The sequence below is a fragment of the Ovis aries genome, chromosome 6 (genome assembly GCF_016772045.2).
Source record: "Ovis aries strain OAR_USU_Benz2616 breed Rambouillet chromosome 6, ARS-UI_Ramb_v3.0, whole genome shotgun sequence".
Taxonomy (NCBI): domain Eukaryota; kingdom Metazoa; phylum Chordata; class Mammalia; order Artiodactyla; family Bovidae; genus Ovis; species Ovis aries.
This window is the reverse complement of record NC_056059.1, coordinates 15,668,280-15,685,670: the sequence shown is the minus strand read 5'-3', so window position 1 is coordinate 15,685,670 and position 17,391 is coordinate 15,668,280. Positions and strand designations below refer to the sequence as shown.

Here is a 17,391-nt window from a genome sequence, read left to right as displayed (position 1 = left end):
GCAAAAACTGTTAGGAATCTACCTATCTATCTAGTACCAGAATTTTGGACTAATTTCTGGAAGATGAATTACATTTCTCTAAGGCCTATTTCTTCAACTGATTAAAATTAAACAACATCAGAAACTAACCCTTAATATTTTGTGAATGAGAACATAAGGCTACCCAAACAAAGGCTGAATGTCCTAGGCTGTATCCAAACTCCAGAGCCGAACATACACTTTGCTGTGAGACTGGGAAATAGCTGTGAGGCTAACTTTCCCCAATATTCTAATATTAGCTCAGCTGTTCAAGGCCTCAGAGAAGGGGCTAGGTGGACGTTCTTAGCCCCCGGAACTGTGCTTTCAGTGGGGCTTGGATCCATGCACACTCTGTATAAACGTTTTGGCTCTTGATATACACAAGGTACAATTATTTAAAAGGAGGGAAAAGAACAAAAGTAACAGAAGTTAGTTAAGAATGCAAATTCACTTATTGTAATTTTCCTGCAACCAGTAAAATAGGACCTTCAAATTATTTCCTTGTTCATTTTTCAATAAATATTACACGTTTGTAACTACAAAGGGGTGAGGGTGGGAGAGGAAATGGAAGGAGAAAAGACACTCACCTAGTTCGGGTGCTTTGCTTAGCACAAATGCATAAGCCCAGAATTTGCTGACAGGTCCATTGTAAAAACCCTGGTCACAAACTGAATGCTTCAGGCCTTTGGTCATCACAGTGTACACCATATAAGCACCAGTTCGAAGAGCACCGAATATACTTCATAATGAAAAGAGAAAAGAAACAATATTCAGGAAAATAATTTCATGTCTGACATTAACCATTAGTAGAAGACTGCCATTGGCAGAAATAGGCAGAACTGCATCACAATCATTTGCATTTACCCAGAAGCATTTAAAAATGTTTTGTTAAGAGCAAGAAAACTGCTCAGAGCTTTATTCTGAAGGCCATGCCACTTCACTCTTCATCCATGCTCCAAAAAGAGGTCATGGAAAAGGGGACTAGATCCGGGGCAGGATCTCAAGAACGCCAGTTACCTTAGTGTTTCAACTTGAGAACGATCCCTTGGGGATGAGAGGGAATTGGCTGAAAACTTTTGGAATTATCTCAGTTCTGTCCCTTGCCCAATCATTCTCCAAATCCCCTGCCTCTGTTCCCCTGAATCTCTCTAATCCATTTTTTTCTCACAGAAGCCAGAGGAAGAAGGCTGAGCTCTACTGTCAACCCTGCAGCGCATCCAGGTTCACTCCCCTGAGCTCCCAAAACTAGGCCCTGACACTGTGCCAACACTGTTCTTCAGTGCCCTGTAAAGTATCTGTCTCTGCGTAGTCAGAGGAGCTCCAAGTGCTGAAAAAGTCAGATCGCTGCTTGAGAAGTAAACTCACACGTGGACTTGTTATCACGGAACTGCTAAAGAAACAGGAGAGCTCTGGAGTGTGTTGAGCTCAGCGACGTAAGTATGAGAGGATTTGTCAACTGGAACACACAGGCTCCATCACGGTGTGAACCCCATAGACATGTGTCCCAGAGTTCACAAGCCACGTGCATGAGTGAGGGGAGAGCTGACTGATCATGGGAGAGATGTGTTTGCCCATCTTTTTTTCTGGCAGCATTCCATTTTTAGGTTCTAAAGTCAGTATAGAAAACAAACTTATGGTTACCAGAGGGGAAAGGGGGTTGGGGGAGGGATAAATTAGGAGTTTGGGATTAGCTGACAAACACACTGCTATATAAAAAATAAACAACAAGGTCCTACTGTATAGCACAGGGAACTATATTCAGTATCTTATAATAAACCATAGTGGAAAATATGAAAAAGAACTACACACACATATACATATATATGTATGTATAACTGAATCACTTTAGCATTTAAAATGTCTTCAGTGTTGCTTGACTAAGTCATTCCACTTGGCTACCTCATCCACAAACATGCATCCGCTGGCGAGAACTAAAGGCCAGCTTTGCATAGAACAGAGGTGATGAAGTTGAATTCTTGGCAACTGCCTATTAATTAAGTGAGGACTCTATAAGCAGCTTCTCTAATAACATATGGCCTACCTTAAACAGTTACTCTTTCCAACACATAAAACCATTCTGCATAGGATTATTGGTATGATTTTACAGTTGCAGATCCCTGTTTAATCCTTCAGTGTCTTCCTGCTGAACACAGAATGTAACCCCCAACTCCCTAATAGAAACTGCAAGACTCTGGATGGCCCGTCCTTCTTCACCCCTGCATCCTGCCATGCTCTTCCTGCTCCTGTGAGTCAATCACTCCAACAAGTTCTGATCCTTCCAGTTTTCTGCCTTAGGACCTCTGCATATGATATTTCCTCTTCTTGGGGAGCTTTTTTCTGTGTTTACTCGAACGCTGCTCTTCTCACTCTTGTCTCAAAGAAATGTCCCCTCCTGGTGGAATGACCTAAAAGCCTTTAGAGTCAATAAACTTGTCCCAATTTGAGGATGGGGAGTTGGATTTCATTGGTACTGTCAAATAATGCAGAATTTTCTGTCTTAACCTGAATTGATTTTTCCTGTTTTGTCTTTATTCCACCTGACGATGGCTAAATTTCATATGAAAAGTTGCCACCATCACCAAATTATTAGCAAATTGGGGACTGATTTGCTGCTGTGGAAGGTAGTACGCAAAAATGGATATAGCACTTCCGCTGAGCCTACAGAGAGACTTTCTGTGTCTATTTGGGGACCAAGTCCCTTCCTCCTTCTCCATGTGATGATTTTGTCCAGGTTCTCTCAAATCATGATTGCCTCCAGGAAGGTGATCTTATCTTCAGTTTAGGAGTAAATCCTACTTACCTAAGCAAGTTTTAGTAATTCCATTTCCCTTTCTCACAATGACTTGTTAGGATGGACAATGGCCCAGTTCTAATCAATATGATGCGAGGAGAGAGCTGCTGCGGGCCTTCTGGGGAAAGTTTTCCTTGCTCATTAGCACATACTACTTGGAAGAGCAGCAGATGTCTTGCCACCAGGAGGAAGCTCCCTTGAGGATAAAGTTCAGTCAGAGAGGATCTCAAAGTATTCCTCCAAGGTGTGACTGACCTGCTGAATGAGCCAATCTTTCAGTGACTTAACCACAAGACTTCTTGGCTTGGGGAATACAGCTTCCTTACTGTATAAGCCATTTGGAGGCCTGCTTTTTACTATTTAGACCCCAGAGCATCCTACTTTCAGGAAACTTCTGAACACTGGTTAACCTTTTGTGGCTATCAAATATGTCTTGGTCACAGATGCTGCTGGTGAACCACCTACTGTATCAGTTAGCTGGTTTTCATAGATACATCAGTGGGAGACACATCAGTGATTTCTATACCAGTTGAAAGCAAAGAAACACACACTTTACGATGTACCGGTCCCTGCTCCTGAGGCCCCAGATCTGTGACTTTTCTGAACAATCAACGCACTGTAGAGACCATGTCTTTCCCTGCTGAGCCCCGCCCAGCACACCCAGGAAGCAGAGCCCTTCCTCCACCACATTTTGCTGCTAGACTATGTGATTCAGACATGACCATAGTAGATCCAAGGAGAGGAGTTTTGGAATGATGACTTTGTTTATCTTCCTGAGTTTCAAAAGTCACTGTAGTTTAACTATACCCGATAGTCTAAGTATTGGCACAGCTGTTCATTCTTTCACTTGGTAAATACTCATTGGCAATGTTCCAGGTGCTAGGGGGACAAGAAGCGGTACACTGACACTGGCTGCTGCCAGCGGTCCTGGAAGAGGAGGTGGCGTTGGAGTTAGGGTTAAATAGGCATCCAGACTCTGAGGGGAGGGCACGAAGGGGAGGTCATCTCAGAGCACTGCAGAATTGAAAGTTTAGGTCTCACAGTGACCCACAATATTACTGGCAACAAGCCCATAGCTCATCTTATTGTCCCATATCGGGACATGCGCCTCCCCGCCTAAGCTCGGAACAATAAGGCTGACTCAAAACAGAGGACAGTGCATTTTTCAGGGAAAACCTCAGTGCCAGCCGTCGGGCGCATGTGTCTGAGGGCAAAGGCGCTTTGTTGTGGTGTGACAATGCCACTGCCGGGGAGCCGTCAGGGAGCTGCTTGGCCAATGGGCTGATTGTAATTTGTGGGAAAGCAGTACCTCTGGCCCCGGCATATCTCAGCCACTGTGCGCTTTGGAACCAGGCAGCTTTCTGTTATAAGTGGGCACAGGGTTCTTAGACTGGGAGACTTCACCAACATGTACTTTACGGGAGGAGGCTTTTTCCCCTCCATAATTTACATCATATTGCTATGATGCAAGAGACAAATACACAGCTTATGTCTGGCTATTCCCAGTCCTTATTCATGCTCATGGCAGACAGTATTCTTACCAATCTTGACACACTTTCCAGGCCACGTGCCTGGACCACTGAGCCGATACCCATAGATTCGAGTTGCAAATTCCAATCGCAGGGCTCTCATTAGTTTCATGACTAGACAAATTACTTAACCTCTCTCAGTCTTTATCCATCTGAATTAATACCTAATTTGTAAATTAGTTCTATAAATTTTATAGGACAATATAAGTAAGGTATTTAGTTAGCACACAGCCTCTCATATGCAGGTGCTGAATAAATTATTATACTATTATTATTTTTTTACTATTTATTGTTATCATTGCTGCTTTACTTCGTCTGTCCTTTAGTGTTGAAAATCACTTTTAACTTTCTCCAGTTAAGGCTAAATATCCTTAATTGAAATTGTCCTAATTGGAAGTCAAGGAAATTGATAAATGGAGAATTTGATTGGCACTGAGATCCAACCAGTCCATTCTAAAGGAGATCAGCCCTGGGTGTTCTTTGGAAAGAATGATGCTAACGCTGAAACTCCAGTACTTTGGCCACCTCATGTGAAGAGTTGACTCATTGGAAAAGACTCTGATGCTGGGAGGGATTGGGGGCAGGAGGAAAAGGGACGACAGAGGTTGAGATGGCTGGATGGCATCATGGACTCGATGGACATGAGTCTGAGTGAACTCCGGGAGTTGGTGATGGACAGGGAGGCCTGGCGTGCTGCGATTCATGGGGTCGCAAAGAGTCGGACACGACTGAGCGACTGAACTGAACTGATGATTATTCATGTTATTATGTGTTTTATTCTTAAGTGTTATGGGCATTTGCTAACAGAAAGAAGAGATTGTTGGTATAGAAAAGCTCCTGGTTCATGTGAAATTTATCTTTTGATCAGATGATAAAGATTGTAAATCTAGGGCTTCAAAGAGGCTAAGAGTATGGGCCATTGTATTTAATGGGGGCATGTGACTAGTTGCATCATCACATCCTTTTCCCAGCTGTAAAGTCACACCAGCATCCTTTTTTTTTTTTTTTAAAGAAATACATCATTTTTCTTGCCTGAGTCTAGTTTTGATTAGAATAGTTAATGGAAGAGGGGAGAGCTCAGTGGAGGCAGATATTCCTTCCCTGCTTCAGCTACTGGGTCCTATTAGACACAATGCAGGAAGATCGGGAAGAAACCACTGCCCTGATTAACTAAGGTGCTTCTTCTCAATCAGATGTTCTAGATTTCTGGCCCAGAAGAACCCTGTTTCATCATTATTACCATTTGCCAGAGCATGTACTCAAGGAGGTGCCAAGAGTGCCCACTGGACTCCTACTGTGACACTCTGGGGATGGAGATGGGAACCTTCTATTTTGTACCATACACAGATTTCTGCAATGCCTGACTACTGGACAGCAAGCTGGTATTAGATGGACAATTTAAAAAATACATTTTAAAATAGGCACCTACTTACAACTGATACGCTGAATAATCACGATGGCACTAGCTTACAACTTCTTAGTATGAGACTGAGATACAATACTACTCCCTGATTGCCCGTGGATGACACCCGGGCACTGGTGAAGAAAGACTGACTCATTTATTGAATCAACATCTATGTCATCAACATCCACCAAGTATCAGATATTATAATCCACTGGGGCAGGAAGAGACTCTCTACAGCTCATTATAAGTGGTAATAAACATATATATATATTATATAAACAAATTTCAAATTCTGAGAGAAACAACTCATGGTATAAACACTGGGGTCCCTTCTAAAAAAGCTTGAGCAATATGGCTAATCTTTCAAACCCACGCTGTGATCATGAGGTTTGACTATGTATTTACCTGAGAAAAAGTTGAATAACTGTATTCTAATCTTCCAATTTTAGTGCCTTCTGAAAGTCAAAGTGGAATATCTCAGTAATGACTATAAGAATTCCAGAATTCTACCCTGAGAACAAACAGCCTTGGGTATAAATCATCAATAATACTTTCAATTATTTCTGCATAAACACTAAGAGTTGATAAAACCACTTTTGCATTGCTTCCTTCTTGGCCCTCAACTTAAATGTATTTAGGGATCAAAACAAGGTTTCTCAAAGATTTTTATTCTACAGTGCCAACCTCCCTGGTCTCCCTTCCTCCGCCCCCCACCCCCTGCTAACTCAATAACCAAAGGTGCAATCCCTTCCAGTATTGAGCAACAAAAATGTTTCATTACACTTGTATTTGTCATCAGGAAAAAATATATCTATCAGATCTTATCAGTTGTCAAAAAAATGAGGATGGCTGATCTAACAGTAGCAACTTTGTAAACATGGGCGAGGCCACTGATTTCCCTGACAACAAACTTTAACTGCCATTAGACTGTCTTAAAGTGCAAGTGAAGTTGCTCAGTCATGTCCGACTCTTTGCGACGCCATGGACTGTAGCCTATCAGGCTCCTCTGTCCATGGGATTTTCTAGGCAATAGTACTGGAGTGGATTGCCATTTCCTTCTCCAGGGTATCTTCCCAACCCAGGGATCGAACCCAGGTCTCCTGCATTGTAGACAGACGCTTTACCGTCTGAGCCAGACTCTGACAACTGTCCTAGACTCTGACAGTTTCCAGAATAGGAAGAATACTCAATGATCCCTGAATACGTTAAAGCAAATCAATGAGAACCAAAATATTACGGTGCTTATGACAGGGAATGAAGGCATCTCCACACCAGTATCTTGTCTCTACTGACAACCCACCTTTCCACACTTGAGGACACGTATCTGTAATAGAGAATGTCTCCTTTTGTGTGGTCTAGACTGTTCCTTGCTACAAACACACTTTCCAATAATAATATAACAAGTCAAAGTCTGAAGCTTTTTTTTTTGTCCAATAAACAGGCAGTAAAATGGGGATGTATTGGATTGGCCAAAAAGTTCCTGCATATTTTTCTGTACAATACTATGGGAAAAAAACAGAATGAACTTTTTGGCTAACCCCACATAATGTAGTTTTTAAAAATTTATTTTCTCTACTTCTTCACTAACAATTCAGAGTGCACACTTTCACTTTTTAACTGAGTGGTTATTTATAGCTGTGACTGATTGCTCTTGACTTGGATATTTAGTTGCATATCTCCATTAGCAAGTTTGAAGTTTCTTGTGGATCAAGAAAGTTGATATTAAAATTGTATAATGTAATGCATATATATATATATATATATATATTTCTTCTTGAAAAAGAAATGCAAGAAGGCAAAGTAGTTGTCTAAGGAGGCCTTAAAAATAGCTGAGAAAAGAAGAGAAGTGAAAGGCAAAGGAGAAAGGGAAAGATATTGCCAACTCAAAGCAGAATTCCCGAGAATAGCAGGGAGAGAAAAGAAAGACTTCTGAAGCAAACAATGCAAAGAAATAGGGTAAAACAACAGAATGGGAAAGACTTGTGATCTTTTCAAGAAAATTAGAGATACCAAGGGAAAGTTTCATGCAGAGATTGGCACAATAAAGGACAAAAATGTCAAGTACCTTACAGAAGCAGAAGATATTAAGACGACATGGCAAGAATACACAGAACTGTACAAAAAAGCTCTTAATGACCCAAATAACCACGATGGTGTGGTCACTCACCAAGAGCCAGACACCCTGGAGAGTGAAGTCAAGTAAGCCTTAGGAAGTATCACTACGAACAAAGCTAGTGGAAGTGATGTAATTCCAGCTGAGCTATTTCAAATCCTAAAAGATGATGTTGTTAAAGTGCTGCACTCAATATGCCAGTAAATTTGGCACACTTAGCAATGGCTACAGGACTGGAAAAGGTCAGTTTCATTCCAATCCCAAAGAGAGGCAATGCCAAAAAATGTTCAAACTACTGTACAATTGCACTCATCTCACATGCCAGCATGATTATGCTCAAAATCCTTCAAGTAGGGCTTCAGCAGTATGTGAACCAAGAATCTCCAGATGTACAAGCTAGATTTAGAAGAGGCAGAGGAACCAGAGATCAAACTGACAACATATGCTGGATGATAGAAAGAGCAAGGGAATTAAAAAAAAAAAAACAAACCATCGACTTCTGCTTCATTGACTATGCTAAAGCCTTTGACTGTGTGGATCACAACAAACTGTGGAATAGTCTTAAAGAGATGGGAATACCAGACCACCTTACCTGCTTCCTGAGAAACCTGTATGCAGGATAAGAAGCAGTAGTTAGAACTAGACATGGAATAACAGACCGGTTCACAATTGGGAAAGGAATAAGTCCAAGCTGTATATTTGTCACCCTGCTTATTTAACGTATATACAGAGTGCATCATGTGAAATGCTGAGCTGGATGACTCAGAAGCTGGAATCAAGATTGCTGGGGAAAATATCAACAACCTCAGATATGCAGATGATACCATTTTAATGTCATAAAGTAAAGAGGAACTAAGGAGCCTCTTGATGAAGGTGAAAGAGGAAACTGAAAGGCTGGCTTAAAACTCAACATTCAAAAAACTAAGATCATGGAGTCCAGTCCCATCACTTTACGGCAAAAAGATGGAGAAAATGTGGAAACAGTGTCAGATTTCATTTTCTTGGGCTCCAAAATCAACACCAACGGTGACTGCAGCCATGAAATTAAGACACTTGCTCCTTGGAAGAATAGCTATGACAAACCTAGACAGTGTATTAAAAAGCAGAGACATCACTTTGCAGACAAAGGTCCATATAGTCCAAGCTATGATTTTTCCAGTAATCATGTATGGACTATAAAGAAGGCTACACACCAAAGAATTGATGCTTTTGGACAGCAGTGCTAGAGAAGGCTCCCAAGAGTCCCTTGGAAAGCAAGGAGACTAATCCAGTCAATCCTAAAGCAAATCAACCTCTTAATCTCTTTTGGAATATTGCCAAATTACTAGGACAGCAATAACTCCAGTGCAAGACAAATAGCACTGACCCATTAATTCCATTGCATAGTCTTAACTAGAGTTCACAACTGAATATTCTATTGGAAGGACTGATGCTGAAGCTCTAATAGTTTGGCCACCTGATGCAAAGAGCTGACTCATTACGAAAGACCCTGATGCTGGGAAAGACTGAGGGCAAGAGGAGAAGGGGTTGACAGAGGATGAGATGGTTGGATAGTATCACTGACTCAATGGACATGAGTTTGAGCAAACTCCAGGAGATAGTGAAGGACAGGGAAGCCTAGGATGCTACAGTCCATGGAGTTGCAAAGCGTCAAACACAACATAACTGAACAACATATATATATATATTCATCAAAATTGAAAATATACACATCTTTTGAAACCTAGCCTTTTGGGACAACATGGGTGGACCTTGAAGTGGTTTAATAGGTAAGTGAAAAAAGTCAGACTGACAAATTCTCATATGTAGAATATGAGAAAACTAATAAACTAACAACAAAATAAATGAATAAACCAAACCAAACAAAAAAACACGTAGATGCAAAAGAGAGACGGTATTGATTACTAGAGAGCAAAATGGGTAAAGGGGATCTACTGTATGGTAACAGATACCAGAAGTTTGCTGGTGAGCAAGCTGTAAGGTAGACAGAAGTAAAAATGTTATGTATTGGGTTGGCCAAAAGGTTCATTTGGTTTTTCTGTAAAATCCTGTGGAATAATCCGAATGAATTTTTGGCCAACCCAGTACCAGTGGGCTTCCCTGGTGGCTCAGATGGTAAAGAATATGTCTGCTATGCAGGAGACTAGGGTTCAATCCCTGTATCAGGACGATCCCCTGGAGAAGGAAATGGCCACCCACTCTAGCATTCCTGCCTGGAGAATCCCATGGACAGAGGAGCCTGATGGGCTACAGTCCATGGGGTGGCAAAGAGTCAGTCACGACTGAGCGACCAGCAACTTTCGATACCCATAAAACTTGTAAAATGTTATGAGCCAAAGTTACTGCAATTTAAAAAACTGATTAAAAAAAAAAAAGATGGCTAAGACATAATATAAACCTCTCAATATAACTGACATGAAATGATTTAATTAATTACAATGAAAACAATATAGCAATAAAATATACCAGGTACATTTGCCTTAGGTGTTGACATAGAAGAGCTCCAGGATATGTGGTAATTAAGTGAAAAATATAAGGAACAGAATATTCTATAGGATGATCCAGGTTGTATACATTTTTAAAAGATTATACATACATAGACTGAGTTGAGTTGTAAAAATATATAAGAAGGTAAGTCACATGAAACCAGCTTCAGTTCTGCTAACAAGTGTTTAACTAGATGGTGGCATAGTAGTTCACATTTAAAGAAATTTATTGAGTCCCTACATTATGAAATTTGATTTTCACAACAACTTCATGTGGTACCACTATGGTGTGGTATGTAACCTTCATGGTTACATAGACAAAGAGAGAAATAGGCATGGAGATGGCAGGGGACTGGCCTGAGATTACAGGTTACTAAATAGCCGAATCTTCTGACTATAGCTCCAGTCCTTTGCCCTTTATCCAGACCTGACCCTGAACTTGCCAGGAGGCTTTCATTTAGTATAGTGATTCTCACTATTCTCAAGTTGACTGGACATGACAATCATCAAGATGCATGCTAAAACAATTCTAATACCCAGGACCCATCTCCTACCAATTCACTTGGCATCTTGGATGTGGACGCACCTATGAGTGCTGGCTCTGAATTAGGGGTGTCCTGGAGACTTTACCCTGCAGACTGCCTTCCACTCCCTACTCCACGAGCCTTTGGATGAAGCCGTCCAGGTAACTGATGAAGACGGATGCCTGTCTCTGCATCACTGCTGTCCTAGGTGAGAGCTCTTCTCCCTGAATTTCACCACTGATGGGATGCCATCTAACTCATGCCTGGGTGAGTGGAGACTTGCTCATGACTAAGGTTTATTGACTGTCACCAACATATGGAAAGAACAATGTGCTGATTCCTGGACTTTTAAGATGGGAACAATGAGATAAAGTCTTATAATTAGTGATCCTAATTAAGTATGGCAGAAAATTAAAGAAAGAGATTTGAATGAACTAAAAAGAACCTGAAAATAAATGTGGGCATAGTAAAAATTAATGTTGAAGCAAAAAACTTACCAGAACTACAAAAGTGGTTACATATCTTGTTTCTACAGAAAGCTTTGTTCCTTTGAGAAAACTCTTAATCTCTTTTGGAATATTCCCAAATTACTAGGCAATGGTAACTTCAGTGCCAAGACAAACAGCACTGACCCATTAATTCCATTGCACAGTCTTAACTAGGGTTTGCAACTGCAAGAAGAAATCAAACTTTTTTTTCCACCTGAGAGATGGTTAATGAAAATCTCACTGGGAGAGTACTTGAATAATGATATATAATATTATTTGTATAAATGGTCTCTCCCCTGACCCAAAAACTGAAACAAAATAGAAAGAAAGTGAGGAAAGAAGAGAAAAGTAACTATGATGCTCAGCTTTCCACATCCTTAAAACTGGGGACTAGGAATGTCTTTTAGGATTTGAGCCCTAAAATTACATGAGATCATGTTTTACCCATAAGAAAGGGAGGAGACATAAGCCATAAGTTTCTGCTGTCTATGTGCCCAGTTCCTTTTGTCGGGCTGTTCTAAAAATCCATTAGACAAATGGATGCATGAAATGGAAAAGAATTGCAGCAAGGCAAAATGGCTGTGAGGAGGGCTTACAAATAGCTGAGAAAAGAGGAGAAGCTAAAGGCAAAGGAGAAAAGGAAAGATATACCCATTGAATGCAGAGTTCCAAAGAACAGCAAGAAGAGATAAGAAAGACTTCTTAAGCAAACAATGCAAAGAAATAGAGGAAAACAACAGAATGGGAAAGACTAGAGATCTCTTCAAGAAAATCAGAGATACCAAGGGAAAGTTTCATGCAAAGATGGGCTCAATAAAGGACAGAAACAGCAAGGACCTAACAGAAGAAGAAGAGATTAAGAAGAGGTGGCAAGAATACACAAAAGAACTGTACAAAAAAGGTCTTAATGACCTGGATAACCATGATGCTGAGGCCACTCACCAGGAGTGTGAAGTTAAGCCGGGCTTAGGAAGCATTGAAAGTGAAAGTGAAGTCGCTCAGTCATGTCCGACTCTGTGACCCATGGACTGTAGCTGGGATTCTCCAGGCAAGAGTACTGGAGTGGGTTGCCATTTCCTTCTCCAGGAAGCATTACTACAAACAAAGCTAGTGGAGGTGATGGAATTCCAGTTGAGCTATCTCAAACCCTATAAAATGATGCTGTTAAAGTGCTGCTCTCAATATACCAGCAAATCTGGAAAACTCAGCAGTGGCCGCAGGACTGGAAAAGGTCAGTTTTCATTCCAATCCCAAAGAAAGGCAATGTCAAAGAATGCTCAAACTGCCAGACAACTGCACTCATTTCAATGCTAGTAAGGTAATGCCCAAAATCCCTCAAGCTAGGCTTCAACAGTACGTGAACTGAGAATTTCCAGACGTTCAAGCAAGATTTAGAAAAGGCACAGGAACCAGGGATCAAATTGCCAACATCCGCTGGATCACTGAAAAAGCAAGAGAGTTCCAGAAAAACATCTACTTTTGCTTTATTGACTATGCCAAAGCCTTTCACTGTGTGGATTACAACAAACTGTGGAAAATTCTTCAAGAGATGGGAATACCAGACCACCTGACCTGCCTCCTGAGAAACCTGTACGCAGGTCAAGAAGCAACAGTTAGAACCAGACATGGAACAACAGACTGGTTTCAAATTGCCCAGTCACAGCCAATATTAACACCAGAGTTAAGAGACTGCCTGATAAATGACTCAGCACTTGCAGCCATAAACTGAATGCATTTCTCACTAAAGGTGAAGAATCAGTGATGAGTGGTTGGAAGAAAGAAATAGAAATAAATATCAGTACAAATGTCTTGGGATAGGAATGCTACAAAGCATGAGAGGAGGAGGATGAAATCAGAACGCTTCTCTATAACATACTATATATAACTATATGTTATAGGATGTATCAAGTTTTCATTCTTGTTGTTGTTTCATTCTTGTTGTTCAGTTGCTAAGTCATGTCCCATTCTTTGGAACACCACAAACTGCAGCATGCCAGGCTTCCCTGTCCTTCACTAACCCCCCAAATTTGCTCAAACTCATATCCATTGAGTCAGTGATGCCCTCCAACCATCTCATCCTCTGTCGTCCCCTTCTCCTCTTGCCTTCAGTCTTTTCCAGCATCAGGGTCTTTTCCAATGAGTCAGCTGTTTGCATCAGGTGGCCAAAGTATTGGAGCTTCAGCATCAATCCTTCCAGTGAATATTCAGGATGGTTTTCCTTCAGGATTTACTGGTTTGTCCAAGAAAGAGTCTTCTCCAGCACCATAATTTGAAAGTATCATTTCTTCAATGCTCTCCCTTCATTATGGTCTTCATTATAGAATCATAATGAACTCAACCATTATCAACAAACCCTTTTAGGAGGTTCATAGAAATTTCAGATTAAGGAACCCATTGGTATTGTTTCATGGAAATATCAGAGTTCATAATCCTTACTTGAATCCTGAGACAAGAATCTGGCACTCAGTGTAAGTAAAATCATCGCACATATATCGCTTTACAAAAATTTAATCAGATTGTTTCTACCTACGTTTATTCATTTAAAAATACTTCTACCTTGTTATTCCTCATGGTGTGAAAGTTCCTATGATCTGCTGACAAACACACAACATCAGTAGGAAAAAACAAAAATGTTCCTGGAGATTTAATCCATCCGGGCAGCTGGTTTATTTCAAAAGAAGAAACAACTAATTCTCCCATCAGAAGTGCTAAAGCTAAGAGAAAGCGACAATATCAATGGTTGGAGAGAATGGGGAGCAACTGGAATTTTCACATGCTGTTGGTGAGAACTTAAATTGGTACAAGCTCTTTGGAAAACATTTAAGCCAAACCCTCTGACTGAGCAATTCCTCTCTTAAGTAAAAACTGAGCAGAAATGCCAACATAGTACACACTAAAGGACAGGTATTCAAATGTTCACAACAGCATTATTCATAATATCTACACAGTACAGATCAAATGTCAACCTACCACAGAGTAAAATAAATGAATAAATGAAGTACTATAGAGTAATAAGAGCAAAGCAACAACTTCTACATGCAAAACATGGACGATTCTCACAAATGTAATGAATGAAAGAATCTGGACACGCAAGGATATACATTGTGTGATCCTGTTCATGTGAAGTTCAAATACAGGCAAAGTCAGATTGGTAGTTACTTTTGGAGAGATAACAGTTGGAAAGGGGGACAGAGGGAAGCTTCCGAGGTGCTGGTAATATTCTATACTTTGATTGGGGTGGGGATTACACAAGTGAGTTCACTTTGTTAAAAGAAAAATTGTTGCGTTCTACATTAATTATTGTGCATTTTTTCTGAATATATATGAATATCTCAAATAAAAAGGCTTACAGAAAAAAAAAAAGGTGATATGAGAACTGATGAAAAGGAGCCACTCTGGCCAAGACCCGGAGAAGAACATGACAGGGACAGGTGACAGCAGAGCAGGAGTGAGCTGTGCGTGCTTGTGGTGTGAGGCTGGGAGGTGACAGAGGCAGGAGGGAAATGCGCTTCAACAGGTGGACAGGCCCAGCACTGGTAGGGCCTTTGAGGGTTTCATATGTCACAGTGATAGTAATATTAAAAATTAACAATGAACATCATAAAATGTACTTCATTCTAACTGCACTGCATAGACATTGATGGATTTTAAGCAAGGGAGTGACACAATGTTGATATACATTTTTAATGATCACTCAGACCACTGTGTGAAGAATAGACTATAATGCAATCAAAGGCAACCACAATAATTAATGTAACATTAATAGCTAATCATAAGGACTTCCCTGCTGGTCCAGTGGTTAAGACTCCACCTTGCAATACAGGGGACTCGGGTTCAATCCCTGATTGGCTAACTAAGATCCCACATGTCTCAAAGAAACTAAGCCCGCAGGCTACAACTAGGGAGTCCGTGGGCCCCAGCTGTATCACAAAAGATCCATCATGACTTAACAAAGATCCTGAGTGTTGCAGCTAAGACCTGATACAGCCAGATAAATAAACAAATTTTTTAAAAATAGATAATCATATATAATGAAGACTAATGTGTAATTATGAATAATATTAAATAATTTATCATTATGTAAGAAATCCACCAGGGAGAACATTTAAAAGGATATTATATTTCTATTTCCAAATGAGAGAGGTGGTCACAGCAGACATGAACAGAAAGCAGCAGACAAATCTGTATGCCTGAGAGGGTGCCCTGGACCACTGTGAGTGGGGCCAGATAACAAGGAGGAAGACTAAGATTTCTGGCCTGATGAACAAGAATGGATAATGATGCCAGGTACTTAGCAAGAGAGGACTTGACCTAATAGCGAACTTATCTGCATGTTAATTAAGTCATAGTGGGGCATGGGCGGAGAGGAAATCCAGACCTCTGTTTAAGGACATAAGACAGGAGATGCCTACCATATGCACATCTAAGTGAAGATGTGCTTCTAAGTGAAGATGTAGCTTTAGATGAAGGGAAGTTTGTAGTTTAGGGAAGAGATCAGGGCTGGACACTTCAGTATAAGAGTCATCTGATATTTAAACATGGGCTGAATAAGGTGAGATCCCTTAGGGAGAGAACTGAAATAGAGGGGAACAGAGCACCTAAATGAGCCCTAGGGCACTTTGACTTCTAGAGGTCAGAGCAGAGGGGTGCAACGGAGCACTACTGCAGAGGGCGTGAGGAAGCTGCTGGAAGGCCCACTGGAGCTGTCACCTGAGCAGAGAGCTGCCTGATGAGGGTGCAGTCAAAGCTTACTCCCTCCACTGAGCCTCGTAAATAGGACACAATCAGGCCACCCTGATTGCAAAGTTTGATAAGCTTTATTAAAAAGATAAATAATTACAGCAGACAGACTTTAGAAAATTCAGAAAATACAGAGGAAAAGACCAATCATGATCCTATAAACATAACACAATGGTTATAATTTTTATTACCTTCCAGTCTTGTTCACTTTCCATTCATGGCTGAACTTAGAGTGCCCAAGCAGAGCAGCCTACCTAAGTACATTTCCAACTTATCATCAGCAATTTTCCCATATCTACCCAGTTTTCCTGAACCCCCTATTTAATATCTGCATCATGATTCCACCGGATGTTTGCACTGTAACTTACCGCTCCCTTCTTTATTTCTTTCTATATTGCTTATTTAAGTGCCAATAATGCCGCCATAAATATCATTATACAGGAAGCCTCTCCTTGTTTGACTTTATTTCCTTGCAATATATTTCCCATGGTGAAATTTTGAGTTCAGGGACTGGCTGTGAACATTTTCCATTAAACAGGTTCAGGTAGTGTTGAGTTTGAGGCCAGATGTGGCAGGCAAGAGAGAAAATCCAGACTGATAATGGAATAGGAACTCAAGACTTGGCAAATCATGTGTGCATGTTGAGCGGAAGGGGGTAGGCTACGTGGAGAAACCAGAATTAGGGAGAGATTTCCCTCACAGGAAGTCATAGTGGAGGTCTGAGACACTGTTGAGGGGCGGCTGGCTTTGCCTCCCCTGGCTCTGCCAAGATGGCTTTTGGTCGACCAGGAAGCTGATTGTGATATAACGCACCTGAGTGAATACTCCATGGTGCTGGAGAAAGTCTGTAGAAAGGCAGAGGCGCAGTAAGAATGCGTGAGTAAGGATTAAGCGTGCTGGCCTTGGCAGCGAGTTTGTCACCGCTGTAGGGCAGCTCACCACACACTGAACATCTTCTGAAAGCCTTCTGCTGTTGTATTGCCAGTGTGTGTGTAGGGCTATGTGTGTGTGTGTGTGTGTGTAGCGGGGAGTTATCTAGATTTCGGGTTAGGGGATAGGGTGATGTCTCAAGAGCCCTGAAATTACACAGAAATTTTAATGACAGTAAACCATGGAGGTCAATAAAAATGCAGATTTCCAAGCTCTACCACCAGAGGCGCCAACTTACTAGCTTTGGAGGAAGACCCAGAACTGGGAATTTTTAATAGACATTCCAGATGTTTTGATGCAGTTTAAGAAACAGTCGTTTCTCCTCCTTCCCTGGCTCGTAAGATCATATTCCCCCTCTTATGTAAGC

The 17,391-nt window shown here is 41.0% G+C and overlaps 1 protein-coding gene across 4 annotated transcripts in view; it reads right to left on the bottom strand.

Moving 5' to 3' along the window:
• ELOVL6 (ELOVL fatty acid elongase 6) overlaps positions 1-17,391 on the bottom strand; it is a 139,066-nt gene that overhangs the window by 15,513 nt on the left and 106,162 nt on the right. For all 4 annotated transcript variants that reach the window (XM_042251140.2, XM_042251139.2, XM_004009618.6 and 1 more), the window contains one exon: positions 606-757. In XM_042251140.2, coding sequence (XP_042107074.1) covers positions 606-757 — 152 coding nt within the window. The remainder of the gene's footprint in view (positions 1-605; positions 758-17,391) is intronic.